The 20,129-nt window shown below is 36.7% G+C and overlaps 4 protein-coding genes across 8 annotated transcripts; all 4 read right to left on the bottom strand.

Annotated features, from left to right (window-relative positions):
• Positions 1-840: 840 nt before the first annotated feature.
• Positions 841-3,147, bottom strand: LOC311287812 (high choriolytic enzyme 1-like; the record flags this gene model as incomplete). Its single annotated transcript, XM_084404882.1, has 8 exons — positions 3,132-3,147; positions 2,546-2,630; positions 2,150-2,201; positions 1,912-2,055; positions 1,626-1,743; positions 1,247-1,425; positions 1,057-1,138; positions 841-973 (listed from the first exon to the last, which is right to left on the bottom strand). Exons 2-8 carry the CDS (start codon positions 2,615-2,617, stop codon positions 841-843), a joined length of 780 nt encoding a protein of 259 aa, XP_084261008.1. The 5' UTR covers positions 2,618-2,630; positions 3,132-3,147.
• A 1,726-nt stretch (positions 3,148-4,873) lies between these two features.
• Positions 4,874-9,906, bottom strand: LOC311287811 (high choriolytic enzyme 1-like). Of its 5 annotated transcripts, none has more exons than XM_084404877.1 (9): positions 9,515-9,906; positions 6,914-7,008; positions 6,519-6,581; positions 6,281-6,424; positions 6,030-6,147; positions 5,641-5,819; positions 5,451-5,532; positions 5,243-5,367; positions 4,874-5,008 (listed from the first exon to the last, which is right to left on the bottom strand). In XM_084404877.1, coding segments are annotated over exons 4-9 (624 nt in total). In that variant the 5' UTR covers positions 6,399-6,424; positions 6,519-6,581; positions 6,914-7,008; positions 9,515-9,906; the 3' UTR covers positions 4,874-5,006. The 5 variants fall into 5 exon arrangements, with proteins under 5 accessions (XP_084261003.1, XP_084261005.1, XP_084261006.1 ...); XM_084404879.1 differs by lacking the exon at positions 9,515-9,906 and adding an exon at positions 7,313-7,361; XM_084404880.1 differs by lacking the exon at positions 9,515-9,906 and adding an exon at positions 7,301-7,315.
• Positions 9,907-11,489: 1,583 nt separating this feature from the next.
• On the bottom strand, positions 11,490-14,048 carry LOC311287810 (low choriolytic enzyme-like). The gene is made up of 9 exons (XM_084404876.1): positions 13,902-14,048; positions 13,739-13,769; positions 13,600-13,662; positions 13,309-13,461; positions 13,112-13,229; positions 12,827-13,005; positions 12,195-12,276; positions 11,975-12,096; positions 11,490-11,786 (listed from the first exon to the last, which is right to left on the bottom strand). Exons 1-9 carry the CDS (start codon positions 13,968-13,970, stop codon positions 11,782-11,784), a joined length of 822 nt encoding a protein of 273 aa, XP_084261002.1. The 5' UTR covers positions 13,971-14,048; the 3' UTR covers positions 11,490-11,781.
• A 2,967-nt stretch (positions 14,049-17,015) lies between these two features.
• LOC311287809 (low choriolytic enzyme-like) lies at positions 17,016-19,472 on the bottom strand. The gene is made up of 9 exons (XM_084404875.1): positions 19,349-19,472; positions 19,186-19,216; positions 19,047-19,109; positions 18,756-18,908; positions 18,559-18,676; positions 18,274-18,452; positions 17,721-17,802; positions 17,501-17,622; positions 17,016-17,312 (listed from the first exon to the last, which is right to left on the bottom strand). Exons 1-9 carry the CDS (start codon positions 19,415-19,417, stop codon positions 17,308-17,310), a joined length of 822 nt encoding a protein of 273 aa, XP_084261001.1. The 5' UTR covers positions 19,418-19,472; the 3' UTR covers positions 17,016-17,307.
• Positions 19,473-20,129: the final 657 nt, after the last annotated feature.

The following is a 20,129-nucleotide window of genomic DNA, read 5'->3' on the forward strand; positions in this document are numbered from 1 at the left end:
CACAGGACTGCCGCATACTGGATGTTTTTCCCTTTTCACACCATTCTTTGTAAACCCTAGAAATGGTTGTGCGTGAAAATCCCAGTAACTGAGCAGATTGTGAAATACTCAGACCGGCCCGTCTGGCACCAACAACCATGCCACGCTCAAAATTGCTTAAATCACCTTTCTTTCCCATTCTGACATTCAGTTTGGAGTTCAGGAGATTGACTTGACCAGGACCACACCCCTAAATGCATTGAAGCAACTGCCATGTGATTGGTTGATTAGATAAGTTCAATTAGAGAAATTGAACAGGTGTTCCTAATAATCCTAGGTGAGTGTAGACTAGGGAACAATAGAAAATTTACTTTATTATACTTAAATTACATTTGAATTAAATTGTTAATATACTTTATTTAAAAAAAAAAACAGTGTGAATTATGTATTTCTTCACAGAAACTCACTCAAAAACTTTTAATTTGGTGTATCTTTTAATTTTGCTTAATTCATCTGATAGAATGATGCAAGTTCAACACAGTAGTCAACACCATCAGTGAGACATTGGATCTTCAGTGAATTGTTTTCTCTGCATGCTTCATGTCTGGGTGCTGAATGCACTTCCACTGCTCCTAAAAGATGGGTAGATCACAAAGGGTCAGTTTTGAAGGTCCCCTCACTTATTTTGGTGGTAAACATAAAAAGAATTATACAATGGTAATGTGTACATTAATTAAAATATTTGAGTGTAATATTTCATCACAGATTTGCTAGACAATGCAATATATGCAATCTTTGGCCATCACTTATTTATACATCCAATGCTAAATAGTAGGGGTCTATTATTTTGAGAGTAATGTGTCACTCACAGCACTGGTAGAGCCTATTGATTCTGATGATGTCATTCTGGCTCATCTGAGTAGATGTGCCCAGCGCAGCATTGCTGTTGGGAATGGGAATCATGGTGGGGTATCCATTCTTGGAGAAAGCATATCTGATAGAGCAAGTGGCATAGATGCCGTTAGATTATAATCTGGAACACTGAGAGAAACCTCATCTCCTCTTGAGCTCACTCACCTCTCATACTGCATCACAGAGCTGTAGTCGTAGGGAGTTCCTTGGTTCAGGGTGTTGATTTTGTTGAAGTTGTACTTCATGTCTGATGAGCAAATACAACTTTTACCTATGGACCTAGAAATCTATTGTATTAAATAAACTAACCTAATAACACTATATACATGTATTCTTCTTTCAACAAAAACAATACCATCACTGATGTTCTCCCAGACGACTTGGATGTGATTGTCACGGTCACTGCGGGTCTGTTCATGGTTGAAGCCAAGAGCGTGGAGCAGCTCATGCTGCACAGTGCTGTGGTAAAGGCAGCCATTACGGGCCAGAGACACAGTCTGGGCATAACCCTGACGACCAACGTACGAGTAGCATCTGTGAGACAGATAATAAAATGAATCTCTTGATATCAGACAAGGATCCTTTTCATTCTCATCCCACATCTCAAATGTAATTCTCATTAAAGGCTTCTACTTGTCATTTTTTATGTTGGTGATCATGAAATGTTTATTCTGACTTATCTATTGTGTAGTCTGTGATGCTTTTCTGATTCAGATTTTAATTCTATTACATACCCACTGCGAGACTCAATACTGATATAGTCTCTCTCATTGGTGCGCCGGAAGAAGCGGATACAGGAGACAGAAGCAAAAGAGTCCAGACCACGCTGGATGATCTCCAGCTCACGGGAGGCTGAAAGGGCAAAGGTCAAAGGTTTCTATGGAAATATGTGCCTTACCTCTGAGCACTGATTCTAAGACTCAAGCATTAGGTTCTTCCCTGAAAATTAGCAACAGCAATAGCAATTTTATTCTCTTTGGTCTCTGAATGAAATCATAAATCATAATATTGGTGACTTACAGTAGTGGTTGGCGATGACGTAAGGTACATAAATCTTGCCATCGCTGTATTTGGACCAGAGGCAGCCGTAGGAGGTGCAGGGATCAGCATTTTTCTCATTCACAGCAATGTCATCCATTAGCTTGGGCTCATCAGCTTCAGGAACTAACACAAAAACAGTTAATTTGGGACTTTTTAATGAAGGACAATTGCAACATATTGATGTCTATTGGTGAGTAAGTGGTGAGTGTGTATATACCAATGCCTCTGTTGGCTCTGTGCAGCAGTTCAGACACAGACAGCACAGCAGACTTGTCCTCGACTATTATAAAAGCACATCAACACGTTCACTAACAAACCATTACTTAAATCAGTGCATCATGTAGAAACTTTCAATATTTGCAGAATTATTTCATCTCGAAACTCTTTACAATCTCATATTTACAATCAGAGCTTCTGGAGTATTTGACTTACCAGTCTGAATGTGAGTTATGCCAGAACACCACAGACATGGAATAGAACAAAACTCATCATTTTACATTCTTCATTATTACAATAATTAGTATCAGAGAGGTGCAGGCATAATGCATAATGCAATACTGGTGTGTGTGTGTGTGTGTGTGTGTGTGTGTGTGTGTGTGTGTGTGTGTCTTACCATCTCCTCAGCTCTAACAGAGAAGACGAGAAGCAGGGCCAACAGGCCAAAAGTCACCTTGGCCACAAACATTGTGTTGAAAGTCCTATGGAAAGAACCAGGGCACAGCTGTTTAGGCAGAATGTCTCAAATGAAGGTCAGTTCAGTTCTTGTACTAATATTTATCAACTTATAATTTCTATCCATTTTGTATACCCGTTTATCCTATAGGGTCACTGGGCAAAGGCAAACACCCTGGACAGGTGGCTAGTCCATCACAGGGCTCATTTCATGTCAGAGCAAAAGATTTACTTTGGCTTTTAAACAGGACATGCAAACACTGTTTGTAAAAAAAACAAGTAACAGCATAACACTGATATTCAACATAACTTCTGATTACTTGTGTAGTACTGTAATACTTTAGACCCACAAGGAAGATGCAACGAGAATATCTGATAAAATGGGTCACCAAACATTTTCATCTTAATTTTAATTATATACTGTATGATCATTATAAACGTGCTTTTTCTCATCTGATGCTCAAATAATGTGATAATTTGCTAAAATATAAATTACTTTGAATAGAGAAACCTACCAGTTCTCTTACCTTAGATTTCCAAAGCCAGTGCAACACTATGGCCATAAGTGGGTTTTATACCTAGACGGTGGTATACAATCTTTACAGATATGGCCAATAGTACAGTGAACTTGCTGACACATTGTTTGAAAGAGAACAGGTGTGAAATTCCCTCATTTGTTGCTTCATAGGAACACACGTCAGACACAAACCTGATGATCTATCAGAGCCGATTGTTTACCTTTCTTATTGAATCTTATATTTATTACAGTAATCAATAAATAATGGATGCTTTTTAACCCTTATCTTGTGTTTGGGTCATTCTGATCTGAAGAGGATTTTCTTTTTCACGAAAATATTAGTTAATGTTATCGCATTGGACTAAAACTTACAGACTTTTGGTCTGGTTGGGTTATATTCCCTCAAAAATTATGTTTATTCAGCCAGCGCACATACCTGTATTTACATCCTGTTTTCGGTCGAAGTCCACAGTAATCGATTGTCGAGTTCACGCGCGTGATCATAGGTACTAAACCTATGCGCGTGAACTCGACAATCGATTACTGTGGACTTCGACCGAAAACAGGATGTAAATACAGGTATGTGCGCTGGCTGAATAAACATAATTTTTGATATATTTCTTTCACATCTACTGCAGTCAGATTCACCCGCGTTCACCCCGAAGGAATCACTCACATGACCTGTGCACTTGTAATGACACATCAAGGATGTTAAGAGGCTAAAGGCAGGTTTAAAACTTGCCCCATTGAAGTCAACAGGGTGCAAATTTTAAAACGAGGATAACACGGTGTAGGCAACCCCGATTTTTGTCGTTGTTCTCTGTACTGACAGCACTCCAAATGTACAAAAAAATGAGCTCAATGTTAAAATTGACCGGAGTTCTCCTTTAAGCCAGACAAGATTGTGCTTGGTGACAGTGCTCAGGCAGGTATTGGTCAGCATGGCGTAGTGGGTATTAACAACCCCATAGTGTCAGCAACTGACTCAGTGCCGAGTTCCCTCGAAAGGGCACATCTTAGGGTAATTTATGTAACCCCAGTTCCCTGACGAGATGCTGCGTCACATTGCTATGCTCTGAGCACGCCTGCGTGTCTTCCTTTAGACAATTCAAATCTGATGTAGTGTAATGCAGGCACCCTTTGGGGCTCCATGTGATGTCACTGGATGAATCTTAGCAGAAAACATGAGGTTCTCAAGCTAGAGGGCAGAGTTTGGCCTATACTCTTTGTTGTGAGCTCTGAATGAGAACATACATCAGTGACATACTCTAGTAGTGTGTCTGAACTCTCTGCGATCTCTACCGTTAGCCTTTAAAGAAGAGTCAGATCTCAAGTGATGAGGTAAAGACTTGAGTCATGTCCGACATTACAGAGTTTGTTGTGATCAACATCATTCAACCTCTAGCATGTTAGTCTCCTGGTTTATGAATCTTAAAACTAAATAAAAAATTATAAATTCATGTGGATTATGTTTTTATGTCATGTTTATATTAAACCACAACAGTCAAAATATGTTCACAAAGTAAAATAAGAATGTGCATCCCTCATGATAAACTGATAAATTAATAAATGCTGTACTGTACAAATACTTTTTAAACATCATAAGTGAACACTGAAGATAGCAATGTGCTGAAACGTTTGCTTGCTGGTGTCTATTTGTTTTTAACTCACATGCACTTTGCACTTTTTGCACGATGCAATTTACAGTCAAGTCACAGTCAGTCAGGCCAGAGTCTTAAAAAATCAACTGGGTTTGATGTTCTCTTTGATTGAAAATTTATTGGTGATTCAAGCGCAGAAGTCAACACCATCCATGATACTTGAGTGAAGTATTGTTGTTGTAGTTTGGGCTGTGAATCTGGGTGCTGAAGGCAAGCTCTGTTGCTCCTATGAATGAGAAAACCATCAAGGTTGAAAAAATCAATTTAATTACAAATTTCATTTAATTAAGCTTTACATTTAAATATGTAAATAAAAAACGGAACATTTCCATGTGAATTAAATAAATTTTGGTCATGTTTTGAAACTTCCACCAAATGTAATGTCATTTTTTTGTTATTTTGCAAGCACAAGTTCCAGAATGAGAAGGAGAGAAATTAATGTTTGTGTCGTTACACTCACAGCACTGGTAGAGCCTGTTGATTCTGATGATGTCATTCTGGCTCATCTGAGTAGATGTGCCCAGCGCAACATTATTGTTAGGAATGGGAATCATAGTCGGAAGGCCATTCTTGGAGAAAGCATATCTGATAGAGCAAGTGGCATAGATGCCGTTAGATTATAATCTGGAACACTGAGAGAAACCTCATCTCCTCTTGAGCTCACTCACCTCTCATACTGCATCACAGAGCTGTAGTCGTAGGGAGTTCCTTGGTTCAGGGTGTTGATTTTGTTGAAGTTGTACTTCATGTCTGATGAGCAAATACAACTTTTACCTATGGACCTAGAAATCTATTGTATTAAATAAACTAACCTAATAACACTATATACATGTATTCTTCTTTCAACAAAAACAATACCATCACTGATGTTCTCCCAGACGACTTGGATGTGATTGTCACGGTCACTGCGGGTCTGTTCATGGTTGAAGCCAAGAGCGTGGAGCAGCTCATGCTGCACAGTGCTGTGGTAAAGGCACCCATTACGGGCTAGAGACACAGTCTGGGCATAACCCTGACGACCAACGTACGAGTAGCATCTGTGAGACAGAGATCCATAAATTATAAAATGTTTGCCCATCTTAGATATTATCTTCATCTCTTCATCATCTTGATTTACTTTTCATCACAAATTACATTTTGATGGTAATTAATTTTGAGTTTTGTATAGTCTTCGCCTTGTCTCTGCCTTATCTTGAAACTATTTCTGTGTTGGTTTTTCTGATTGTGGTTTTAGTTGTGTTATGTACCCACTGCGAGACTCAATGCTAATATAGTCTCTCTCATTGCTGCGGGGGAAGAAGCGGATACAAGTGCTGGAGGAGAAAGAGTCCAGACCACGCTGGATGATCTCCAGCTCACGGGAAGCTAAAAAAGGGCAAAGAGGTCAGAGTTCGCTACTGTGGAGAGTTACATCCTTTCATTACATCTCAGCAGCATGCAAAGGGTACTTTCATGAATTTGGCCTACAAAAACATAAATCATAATATTGGTGACTTACAGTAGTGGTTGGCGATGACGTAAGGTACATAAATCTTGCCGTCGCTGTATTTGGACCAGAGGCAGCCGTAGGAGGTGCAGGGATCAGCATTTTTCTCATTCACAGCAATGTCATCCATTAGCTTGGGCTCATCAGCTTCAGGAACTAACACATAAACAGTTAATTTGGGACTTTTTAATGAAGGACAATTGCAACATATTGATGTCTATTGGTGAGTAAGTGGTGAGTGTGTATATACCAATGCCTCTGTTGGCTCTGTGCAGCAGTTCAGACACAGACAGCTCAGCAGACTTGTCCTCGACTATTATAAAAGCACATCAACACATTCAACATTACTTCAGTCAATTCATCATACAGAAACTGTGTCTTTGCTGAATTATTTAATGTTTCAGCTCAAAGCTTTTTACAATCTCATATTTACAGTTAGAGCTTCTGGAGTATTTGACTTACCAGGCTGAATGTGAGTTATGCCAGAACACCACAGACAACACGGACATGGAAAATAAATATTTAAACATTAAGTGAAGTCAAAGCATATTACATTCTTCAATATTACATGAATTAGTATATGAAGAAATTGCATGCATTATTTTCAGAGTACTATACGTGTGTCCATGTATAATTATGTTTTACCTTCCCCTCGGCGGAGAAGACCAGCAGGGCCAACAGGCCAAAAGTAACCCTAGTCACAAACATGGCAGCCAAAGATAATGAGAGAGATAAAAGACCTGCAGAAAGAACCAAGGCACAGCAGTTTGGTGAGACAGAATTTACATATACACTATTGGTTATGTGAAACCTGAAATCTCAAGTAAAATACAAAGCCATGATAAGTATAATTTTTTAATTAAACAAAAAGTTCCGGTGAACACCATAACCTTATCAAATGGTACAAAACCTATTTAAGTTTTCAATAAATATATGTTGCCTTCCTCATTTCCTATTCTGCTCAAAAAAAAATCCATCAACTTATAAATAATAATTAATGGGAATATGTTTGAACAGACACCTCAAACGTACCACTATTCTCACCTCAGTTCCTCAAGCTTGAGCAACACGTTTTATACCCTGGTTCGAGTCCATATCAAAATGATGTTGACAAATATGGGCAAAATAGTTTTTTTTTAACCTTGAGTTTTTTAAGAGATTTGTTTAACCTTGTTTGAAAAAGAACAGGTGTGAAATTCCCTTCATAGGAGCATGTGTCATAAACAACATGTGTCTACATGTGTCTCTGTTGCTCCTATGAATGAGAAAACCATCAAGGTTGAACAAATCAATTTAATTACAATTTTTTTTGTAAATTACATTTAAATATGTAAATAAAAAACAGAACATTTTAATGTGAATTAAATACATGAATGCATCAGAACGTATGGGTTCTCTTCTTAAAACACTTAATTTTCATAAATAATTTTTTATATTGTATTTTGTATTTTAAAAGCGAATCACCTTAAATAATAAATATTTGTATATATCACCGTATATAATGCCTAATATAACCTTGATCTCGAGCATTTAAAGTGGCAGATGACAGAACTGCAGTGTGCGCTTATAATAAACACAATGTTATTATGCATTGGACACTAATATAGTTATCGTTATATTTAGATGTAGTTATCGTTCTTGGTGTGAATGGGCCTTAACCAACTGAAGGTAACTACTTTTTCTACATTTTAGCTGTTGCCAACGAACATAATATTGTTAAATCTATAGTTATCAGCTCAAATCTGAGTCATATTTTATGCAAATATAATCATATAAAAGCATTAGAAATGTCTTGAAATTGTGACCGCAGTAATTTATGAGTCCTGAACTCATATCTCCAGTCACATGTTCAGACGTGGGGAATGCACAAAACAGTACATGCTGGTGTGAATAGAAACATTATCTTTGAAACATTCAAAGAAAACATGATAAACATGCAAGTGGTTTTTTTTTTTCATTACTCAGCGAGTTCAGTCTTGTGTAACCTTCAGTCTTCACTGAAGAACAGGTGTGGATTTCCCTGTCACAGTATGGTGCCATCACATGCTGACAAACCAGAAACAGAGTATTTACTTCATTTAGTATCCAGTCATCCTTGTGTTAAGTTTCCTATTAATTTTCTTTCTTGAATGTAATCATTCATTAGTTTAGATGTTATTAGTTCATTTATCAAGAGAATCCTATTGTGTACCTTGCTACATTTAAACCCCTAGAGATGCTACTAGGACAGAGCCAAATTATTGATATTTTCGTATTTCGCATTTGAATGACGGGCAATGAATTCACTTTACTGTTCGTCTTCATTATTTCTAAAATGTCCTTTAATTACTTGAGTATAATGTTATGTTACATGTTATGTTGAATTATTATAAAATGTTTGAATGCAGCAGAAAGTATATACACATTGTATTTGTGAATAACAATTTTAATAATAATTAGTAGTTACCTGGCGGAGCCAGGATTTTTTCATAGGGGTGGCCAGGCAAGGGCCAGCAACCAGTCTGGGGTGGCACAGAAATATTAATTATTTTATCATAAAAAGTTATTTATGTATTGGACTGTTTTAGTGCCTACACAACTGAATAAAGTTAATTTGTACTTAACTGTAATTGAGATAGTGAATTAGGAATCATGGAATGCTGAGTGTTTTTTATAATTTTTTATTGTTATCCACCACCTCATATTAAAATGAATTAAATAGTAATAAAAGGGCACACACTATAGCTAAAGTTCAACTTGCTCAGTTATCTTGGTTCTGGTTCTCAAAATCTCCAATAGCTTGTTCTACATTGTTGCATCTTCATGGATGAGATAACATGCAGATAAATACTGTAGTCCAAAGATTATTCAACCTTCAATGCGTTTGATATAATCAATGAACTATTCAACCAATTCTGAGTTTGTCAAATAAAAGTTTAACTTTCTATATTAGTTGTCAAAATAAATAATTGCAACAGTTCTATCATACAGTCCTAAATTAAAAAGGAAACCAAAAGTTCTCTTTTGAATCCCCAAGTGCAAGGATGTGAACAAGGCGGAAGTCAACAGCACATAATGTAAAATGTTATGTTTTTCATAATGTAATGTTGGTAGAATGTAAAATTAGTTATTTTTTGGATTTAAAAATTATCCATTTTTGTTTGTCCTTTACAAATGAACGCAAAATGAATGCCTATCGTCTAGTAGGCCTACAAATGCACAGTGCTCACATTTATTTGGACATTAAAACATTACATATCAGTTTACCTTAGTCCTTATATTGAGATCTCACATAGCAGAATTTTTCCTGACAACATCTCATCTTAACGAAGATAGCCAACTGAACAAGGACAACGCTCTTTATCTCAGCATCTGACAGAAGTGTCACCAGCTTTCACACACATCTTCTAAAATAAAAGTAGCATCAGAAAAAAAAGAGAATTACGTTTGTTGTTGCCTTCACACTATTCGACTTCCTCAAAACGGTCTTGCAACCCACCAGTTGAGAAAGATTGACTCTATATTTACTATGTGCATATCACTGTCTGATGTTCTGCTGAAGCTCACTCGGCACTTGCACATTTCCGCACTCGTTTGACTTGCGCCTGGCGCTGAGGTGAAGTTGGAGTGTGCGTCTGAAAAGTCTCACGTTTTTTGTGGTCTTAAAGAGATGGTTCAGCGTTTTAAAAAACGCAATTTTTGTCAATAAAAAAAGAGACAGAAACAGCAGTTGTGAGAGGGGTGGCCAAAGGGGTGGCCAAGCTCAGACCAAGGGTGGCCACGGCCACCCCTGGCCACCCCCTAGCTCCGCCAGTGTCGGATACTGGTCATGTCTAAAGTGAATGTAAACAGGCGGGCCAAAAAAAAAAAAAAAAACAGATATGGTCAAAAGATCGGATTTGTGCATAAAGATTTATTCTTCTTTGTGAGCTTTATCACAATACAACGCGTGACATAACTAAAACAGTTGCCAAAATCATGGGTTTGATTCCCAGGGAATGAATGAGCTGGTCAGATGTATCCCTTGTAAGTCGCTTTGGATGAATGGTGTCTGCAAGCATAAATGTAGCTAATGTTGATCATGTTGGAGAGTGTTACATGGTAATTGGTTTTGTGGGTAATTTAAAAACATGACAATGTATAAATACTGTAATCCATATTTATAAAGCACTTTGTATAATAGGCCTACTGAATGTTTCAAAGCAGCTTTATATGATAAGACTCATATTCATATGTGACCTTGCCTTTTATCCTGATGTCGATAGCCTGTGTTCCACTCAACTGATTCCTGTTCCTTCTCCCCATTTGCATCTGTTACTTGTTACATTCAAAGGGGCTCATATGTTTTAAAGAGGCATGCAGAGGTTTTACTTTACAAATCACAAACTCATAATTTACTCATATTTGTCCACTAGAGTGAGGTGGTCACATCTGTTTCCAAAGGGATATGTCATTTTTAGTCACTCTTGTTTAAACTATATTTGTACCTATTGCCAATTCACTATCAATTTCATTTCTCAACATTGTTCTGTCATTTATACACTTAACATCTGTCATCCTCAAAATCCTTTTCCTCTCATTGCGTGTGCTAAAGCAATGCTTCCAACCAGTCAAATGTATGCAATGTTGAGAGGAAGGGCCATCAATGAGTTCTTTTATGTGACTTTTTTTTTATTAAGAGGTAAATCTGGTTTTGTGCTTTGTGTGATTCACAATGTGCCTTTCAAAAACTTCACAAAATGTACAATGTTTGTGTCTTTAGCAGCTGCAGAAGGTTTGGAAATGACTAAACATGACATCTTGTGGTTAATTGTGTAACTGTAATGTACTCAAGATTGAAAACATTGCCGTTATTATGGTTATTGTACTGTAGTATCAGTATAATTTTACTAATACCGGTCAAAAGTTTGGAATAATCACATTTTAGAAGTCTCTTATGCTCACCAAGGCAGCACATTATTTATTATTGATCAAAAATGCAGTAAAAACGGTAAAATTGTGAAATAATATTACAATTTAAAATAATTATTTTTCTCTTTTAAAGTGTTTTAAAATTTAATTTATTCATGTGATGGCAAAGCTGAATTTTCAGCAGCCATTACTCCAGTCGTCTGTGTCACATGATCCTTCAGAAATCGTTCTTTTGATATTAATATCAAGACAACAACACTTGCATTCACCAGCTTTACTACTGAAAAAGGATTGCCAAAATAGGGGGGAAAAAAGACCCAGAAGCCATCAATCATATTGCTGTTGAATTTTATTTTTACTTATTTTAAAGAACATTTTGAGGTCACATTATTTGCTCCTTTTGTTGATTTGTCACAAGCATCTGATACTGGAACATTATTATCTTTTATTATCATTAATTATTCTCATTATCTTATGTACTGAGAGGTATCTGATTTTAGGATGTTAATGAAATAAGTAAAATCATTTGACACTATGATGTGCAAAAAGGAAAATGAAAGCTTAAAAAATAACTTTGAACCTTTCCATCAGACACGTTCTTCATACAGCCCGGCAGCAGTTTCTCAACCTGAGGGGGGGAGCAATGAATATGAAATGAAAGACATGATTTTGTTGTGATTAAAGAGTTAATAATAAATCCCACTATAAAGACCACCAGCCTGCTAGACATGCTTAGCATAGTGGTCTAAGGTGGAGTTTTCAGCGAGGAATAACAAATTATGTATTTTATTCAAATGACAGGAAAGCTGAACGTACTGCAGTAGAGTCTGTTAATGCGTAGGATGTCATTGGGACCCATTTGTTGAGCTTCACCAATCACAACGTTCGCATTCGGAATGGGAATCATGGTCGGCTCATTATTCCTGGAGAAAGCGTACCTAAAACCACACACAAAGAAACAAGAGTAAAAACTGTTTACTACGTTTTTAGCATATCCACACAAAAAACAATCCAAAAATTTGACAAGACCGCTTACCTTGAATAGTGCATCACAGAGTTGTAGTCATAGACGGTAGCCAAATTGTTGGTGTCTACTTTACGGAAATTGTGCTGCCTTTCTGTTACACAGTGCACAGGAAAGTATTAACGACTGTAAATGTAAACCTGGTAAAAACACAGTGAACTTTAATCTAGAGTCTAGACTACGCAATAATTGTGACTAAATGTAATATGCAATGTTTTGTGCATTTTTTTTCTTATTTTTTTGTTCCATTTTATCTTTTTTTTTTATCTTTATCTCTAAGTCTTAATCACTTCTTAATATTAATTTACTTTCCATTCTATATACCGTACTATTATTTATGCAATATATTATTTATATTCATATTTATATAGGCTATTATATATTTTAAATACATATTTACATGTTTTCTGTTGTTTGTTAAAAACACTTTATAAACATTTAAAAAGGTAAAAAGTTTTTAAAAGTGATATATAAATAAAAAGCTTTACTATTTAAAATGTTTCGTTCATGCAGCAAAATTTGAATCATGTTTCAGAAATCTGTGTATGGAATTCTCATTTTTAAAACTCATGCTCTGTAAAGGTTTGCCAGCAGAATGCCGCCTAATTTCAAACATTTGTCCAAAGAATTGTAAACAAAAATACCAGGAATGATGTTCTGATAAAGGATTCGGATGTGTTTGTCACGGTCACTGCGGTTCTGTTCATGATGGAACCCGAGAGCATGAAGGAGTTCGTGCTGCACAATTTTGTGATAGACACACCCAAAACGCTGGAGAGAAACAACCTGCCCTCCATTTTGGCGCCCCACATATGAATAGCATCTGTGGACCACATAACACATCAGGTTGTATATTTATCTGAAGGGAAAGCACATTTACTATAAACACAGAAATTAAATAGAAAGGAGCCCTGAATCCAGAGATTTACCCAGAATTAGACTTTATGTGAATAAAGTTCCTCTGTCCTTGATGAGGTACGAATCGAATGCAGGAAACCTCTGCAAAGGACTGCATACCTGTTTCAATCACTCTTCTCTCCTGTGGAGCTGTGGAAGGAATAGACTGTTGAACGGAACATGTGGTACCGATGAGATGATATCTAATTTAGTTAACATTGCCACTTACAGTACTGGTTGGAGATGACGTAGGGCACATAGACTAATCCATCTCTGCTTCTGTCCCATTTGCACCCACGAGCGGTACATGGATCTGCATTCTGGAGCCCGCTTGGTACGGCGATGTCTCCAAACATGATCAAAGGCTCATCCAGTCCCAGTCCTGCGTGGTATAGAATAATGCACAATAATTCAGTATGTTGATTCTGGTGATATAATGTTTTAAATGATGAGGAGAGCCAAGGAATCTGCCATGAACTGCTACACAAAAGATGTGCCAATATAGCCTTCAAACTCATACCTGCATGTTTGTTGGTTTCAATTATAGTTGACACTGGTATATCATCTTTCTTTGTGAGGTTACCTGAGATGTGAATCAGTAAATTATTAATAAAACACTACAAAATTACAAATTCGTTTTTTCTTTCTGTGCATCTTACCAGTCTTCCCAGGGATCTTGTCAATTAAATCCTGTTTTAGAATTTTAAACAAATGTGTATTAGAAACCAGTGTTTAGAAATGAAAAGCCGCTCCCACTGGGATGACGCTGATGTTATCATTTTACATTTCAGATATTGATGACATATTGTTGTCTGTTCTCACCTGAATAGTACGACTCTGAGCAGGAACGGAGCTCAGGAGTAGAGAGATGACCACCACCAAGAAGTACATGATGAGAGCTTTCTGAGAAAATGTTCTGGGTCAAACAGGGCTGACAGTTATATACTCTTCTGAGAGCCTTAACTTCCTTATCTGTGCAATAACCCAGCCTTCATGAATCCAGTGCTAAAATACCACATGGTTTAAAAGCAGACACGTGCTTATATTTGTACAAATGAGTCATTCAGTTTAGAATTAATGATCTTTATTTGTGCTGTAATGTTGTAAATACATCTTGTAGGGTTGATGTCTGCCAATCCACAAGAGGAGGTACCCTTTCCTATGTGGCTCCTAAAATTTGTAATATCTTTCAGGATTTTTTCATAGGGGTGGCCAGGCAAGGGCCAGCAACCAGTCTGGGGTGGCACAGAAATATTAATTATTTTATCATAAAAAATTATTTATGTATTGGACTGTTTTAGTGCCTACACAACTGAATAAAGTTCATTTGTACTTAATTGTAATTGAGATAGTGAATTAGGAATCATGGAATGCTGAGTGAATTTTATATTTTTTTATTGTTATCCACCACCTCATATTAAAATGAATTAAATAGTAATAAAAGGGCACACACTATAGCTAAAGTTCAACTTGCTCAGTTATCTTGGTTCTGGTTCTCAAAATCTCCAATAGCTTGTTCTACATTGTTGCATCTTCATGGATGAGAAAACATGCAGATAAATACTGTAGTCCAAAGATTATTCAACCTTCAATGCGTTTGATATAATCAATGAACTATTCAACCAATTCTGAGTTTGTCAACTAAAAGTTTAACTTTCTATATTAGTTGTCAAAATAAATAATCGCAACAGTTCTATCATACCTAAATTAAAAAGGAAACCAAAAGTTCTCTTTTGAATCCCCAAGTGCAAGGATGTGAACAAGGCGGAAGTCAACAGCACATAATGTAAAATGTTACGTTTTTCATAATGTAATGTTGGTAGAATGTAAAATTAGTTATTTTATGGATTTAAAAATTATCCATTTTTGTTTGTCCTTTACAAATGAACGCAAAATGAATGCCTCTAGTAGGCCTACAAATGCACAGTGCTCACATTTATTTGGACATTAAAACATTACATGTATATCAGTTTACCTTATATTGTGATCTCACATAACAGAATTTTTCTCATCTTAACGAAGATAGCCAACTGAACAAGGACAACGCCCTTTATCTCAGCATCTGACAGAAGTGTCACCAGCTTTCACACACATCTTCTAAAATAAAAGTAGCATCAGAAAAAAAAAAGAGAATTAGGCTACGTTTGTTGTTGCCTTCACACTATTCGACTTTCTCAAAACGGTCTTGCAACCCACCAGTTGAGAAAGATTGACTCTATATTATTTACTATGTGCATATCACTGTCTGATGTTCTGCTGAAGCTCATTCGGCACTTGCACATTTCCGCACTCGTTTGACTTGCGCCTGGCGCTGAGGTGAAGTTGGAGTGTGCGTCTGAAAAGTCTCACGTTTTTTGTGGTCTTAAAGAGATGGTTCAGCGTTTTAAAAAAACGCAATTTTTGTCAATAAAAAAAGAGACAGAAACAGCAGTTGTGAGAGGGGTGGCCAAAGGGGTGGCCAAGCTCAGACCAAGGGTGGCCACGGCCACCCCTGGCCACCCCCTAGCTCCGCCAGTGTCGGATACTGGTCATGTCTAAAGTGAATGTAAACAGGCGGGCCAAAAAAAAAAAACAACAGATATGGTCAAAAGATCGGATTTGTGCATAAAGATTTATTCTTCTTTGTGAGCTTTATCACAATACAACGTGTGACATAACTAAAACAGTTGCCAAAATCATGGGTTTGATTCCCAGGGAATGTATGAGCTGGTCAGATGTATCCCTTGTAAGTCGCTTTGGATGAATGGTGTCTGCAAGCATAAATGTAATGTTGATCATGTTGGAGAGTGTTACATGGTAATTGGTTTTGTGGGTAATTGAAAAACATGACAATGTATAAATACTGTAATACATATTTATAAAGCACTTTGTATAATAGGCCTACTGAATGTTTCAAAGCAGCTTTATATGATAAGACTCATATTCATATGTGACCTTGCCTTTTATCCTGATGTCGATAGCCTGTGTTCCACTCAACTGATTCCTGTTCCTTCTCCCCATTTGCATCTGTTACTTGTTACATTCAAAGGGGCTCATATGTTTTAAAGAGGCATGCAGAGGTTTTACTTTACAAATCACAAACTCATAATTTACTCATATTTGTCCACTAGAGTGAGGTGGTCACATCTGTTTCCAAAGGGATATGTCATTTTTAGTCACTCTTGTTAAAACTATATTTGTACCTATTGCCAATTCACTATCAATTTCATTTCTCAACATTGTTCTGTCATTTATACACTTAACATCTGTCATCCTCAAAATCCCTTTCCTCTCATTGCGTGTGCTAAAGCAATGCTTCCAACCAGTCAAATGTATGCAATGTTGAGAGGAAGGGCCATCAATGAGTTCTTTTATGTGACTTTTTTTTATTAAGAGGTAAATCTGGTTTTGTGCTTTGTGTGATTCACAATGTGCCTTTCAAAAACTACACAAAATGTACAATGTTTGTGTCTTTAGCAGCTGCAGAAGGTTTGGAAATGACTAAACATGACATCTTGTGGTTAATTGTGTAACTGTAATGTACTCAAGATTGAAAACATTGCCGTTATTATGGTTATTGTACTGTAGTATCAGTATAATTTTACTAATACCGGTCAAAAGTTTGGAATAATCACATTTTAGAAGTCTCTTATGCTCACCAAGGCAGCACATTATTTATTATTGATCAAAAATGCAGTAAAAACGGTAAAATTGTGAAATAATATTACAATTTAAAATAATTATTTTTCTCTTTTAAAGTGTTTTAAAATTTAATTTATTCATGTGATGGCAAAGCTGAATTTTCAGCAGCCATTACTCCAGTCGTCTGTGTCACATGATCCTTCAGAAATCGTTCTTTTGATATTAATATCAAGACAACAACACTTGCATTCACCAGCTTTACTACTGAAAAAGGATTGCCAAAATAGGGGGGAAAAAAGACCCAGAAGCCATCAATCATATTGCTGTTGAATTTTATTTTTACTTATTTTAAAGAACATTTTGAGGTCACATTATTTGCTCCTTTTGTTGATTTGTCACCACAAGCATCTGATACTGGAACATTATTATCTTTTATTATCATTAATTATTCTCATTATCTTATGTACTGAGAGGTATCTGATTTTAGGATGTTAATGAAATAAGTAAAATCATTTGACATGATGTGCAAAAAGGAAAATGAAAGCTTAAAAAATAACTTTGAACCTTTCCATCAGACACGTTCTTCATACAGCCCGGCAGCAGTTTCTCAACCTGAGGGGGGGAGCAATGAATATGAAATGAAAGACATGATTTTGTTGTGATTAAAGAGTTAATAATAAATCCCACTATAAAGACCACCAGCCTGCTAGACATGCTTAGCATAGTGGTCTAAGGTGGAGTTTTCAGCGAGGAATAACAAATTATGTATTTTATTCAAATGACAGGAAAGCTGAACGTACTGCAGTAGAGTCTGTTAATGCGTAGGATGTCATTGGGACCCATTTGTTGAGCTTCACCAATCACAACGTTCGCATTCGGAATGGGAATCATGGTCGGCTCATTATTCCTGGAGAAAGCGTACCTAAAACCACACACAAAGAAACAAGAGTAAAAACTGTTTACTACGTTTTTAGCATATCCACACAAAAAACAATCCAAAAATTTGACAAGACCGCTTACCTTGAATAGTGCATCACAGAGTTGTAGTCATAGACGGTAGCCAAATTGTTGGTGTCTACTTTACGGAAATTGTGCTGCTGTTCTGTTACACAGTGCACAGGAAAGTATTAACGACTGTAAATGTAAACCTGGTAAAAACACAGTGAACTTTAATCTAGAGTCTAGACTACGCAATAATTGTGACTAAATGTAATATGCAATGTTTTGTGCATTTTTTTTTCTTATTTTTTTGTTCCATTTATCTTTTTTTTTAATCCTTATCTCTAAGTCTTAATCATTTCTTAATATTAATTTACTTTCCATTCTATATACCGTACTGTTGTTTGTTAAAAACACTTTATAAACATTTAAAAAGGTAAAAAGTTTTTAAAAGTGCTATATAAATAAAAAGCTTTACTATTTAAAATGTTTCGTTCATGCAGCAAAATTTTAATCATGTTTCAGAAATCTGTGTATGGAATTCTCATTTTTAAAACTCATGCTCTGTAAAGGTTTGCCAGCAGAATGCCGCCTAATTTCAAACATTTGTCCAAAGAATTGTAAACAAAAATACCAGGAATGATGTTCTGATAAAGGATTCGGATGTGTTTGTCACGGTCACTGCGGTTCTGTTCATGATGGAACCCGAGAGCATGAAGGAGTTCGTGCTGCACAATTTGGTGATAGACACACCCAAAACGCTGGAGAGAAACAACCTGCCCTCCATTTTGGCGCCCCAAATATGAATAGCATCTGTGGACCACATAACACATCAGGTTGTATATTTATCTGAAGGGAAAGCACATTTACTATAAACACAGAAATTGAATAGAAAGGAGCCCTGAATCCAGAGATTTACCCAGAATTAGACTTTATGTGAATAAAGTTCCTCTGTCCTTGATGAGGTACGAATCGAATGCAGGAAACCTCTGCAAAGGACTGCATACCTGTTTTAATCACTCTTCTCTCCTGTGGAGCTGTGGAAGGAATAGACTGTTGACCGGAACATGTGGTACCGATGAGATGATATCTAATTTAGTTAACATTGCCACTTACAGTACTGGTTGGAGATGACGTAGGGCACATAGACTAATCCATCTCTGCTTCTGTCCCATTTGCACCCACGAGCGGTACATGGATCTGCATTCTGGAGCCCGCTTGGTACGGCGATGTCTCCAAACATGATCAAAGGCTCATCCAGTCCCAGTCCTGCGTGGTATAAAATAATGCACAATAATTCAGTATGTTGATTCTGGTGATATAATGTTTTAAATGATGAGGAGAGCCAAGGAATCTGCCATGAACTGCTACACAAAAGATGTGCCAATATAGCCTTCAAACTCATACCTGCATGTTTGTTGGTTTCAATTATAGTTGACACTGGTATATCATCTTTCTTTGTGAGGTTACCTGAGATGTGAATCAGTAAATTATTAATAAAACACTACAAAATTACAAATTCGTTTTTTCTTTCTGTGCATCTTACCAGTCTTCCCAGGGATCTTGTCAATTAAATCCTGTTTTAGAATTTTAAACAAATGTGTATTAGAAACCAGTGTTTAGAAATGAAAAGCCGCTCCCACTGGGATGACGCTGATGTTATCATTTTACATTTCAGATATTGATGACATATTGTTGTCTGTTCTCACCTGAATAGTACGACTCTGAGCAGGAACGGAGCTCAGGAGTAGAGAGATGACCACCACCAAGAAGTACATGATGAGAGCTTTCTGAGAAAATGTTCTGGGTCAAACAGGGCTGACAGTTATATACTCTTCTGAGAGCCTTAACTTCCTTATCTGTGCAATAACCCAGCCTTCATGAATCCAGTGTTAAAATACCACATGGTTTAAAAGCAGAAACGTGCTTATATTTGTACAAATGAGTCATTCAGTTTAGAATTAATGATCTTTATTTGTGCTGTAATGTTGTAAATACATCTTGTAGGGTTGATGTCTGCCAATCCACAAGAGGAGGTACCCTTTCCTATGTGGCTCCTAAAATTTGTAATATCTTTCTTGACATTTTGTACCCAAGACTCCATTTTGCATTTCATCAAATAATTTGGTCCATATTGACATGAAAGCATCACGCATTTCCAGCAGATTTGTCAGCTGCAGATCTATGATGCAAATCTACCATTCCACCACATCCCAAAGGTGCTCTATTGGATTAAGCTTTGGTGACTTTGGAGGCCATTTGAGTATAGTGAACTCATTAAGTTCAAGATATCAGTTTGAGATGATGTGAGCTCTGTGACGTGGCACATTATCCTGCTGGAAGTAATCATCAGAAGATGGGTCACTGTGGTCATAAAGGGATGGACAGCAACACTACTCTTCATCAATACTCATGCTGTCTTGTTGCTGGCTCTGGCGTTAAACAATGCTCAATTGGTACTAAGGGGCTCAAAGTGAGGCAATAAAATAT

This window comes from Rutilus rutilus, assembly GCF_951802725.1.
Source record: "Rutilus rutilus genome assembly, chromosome: 3".
NCBI lineage: Eukaryota > Metazoa > Chordata > Actinopteri > Cypriniformes > Leuciscidae > Rutilus > Rutilus rutilus.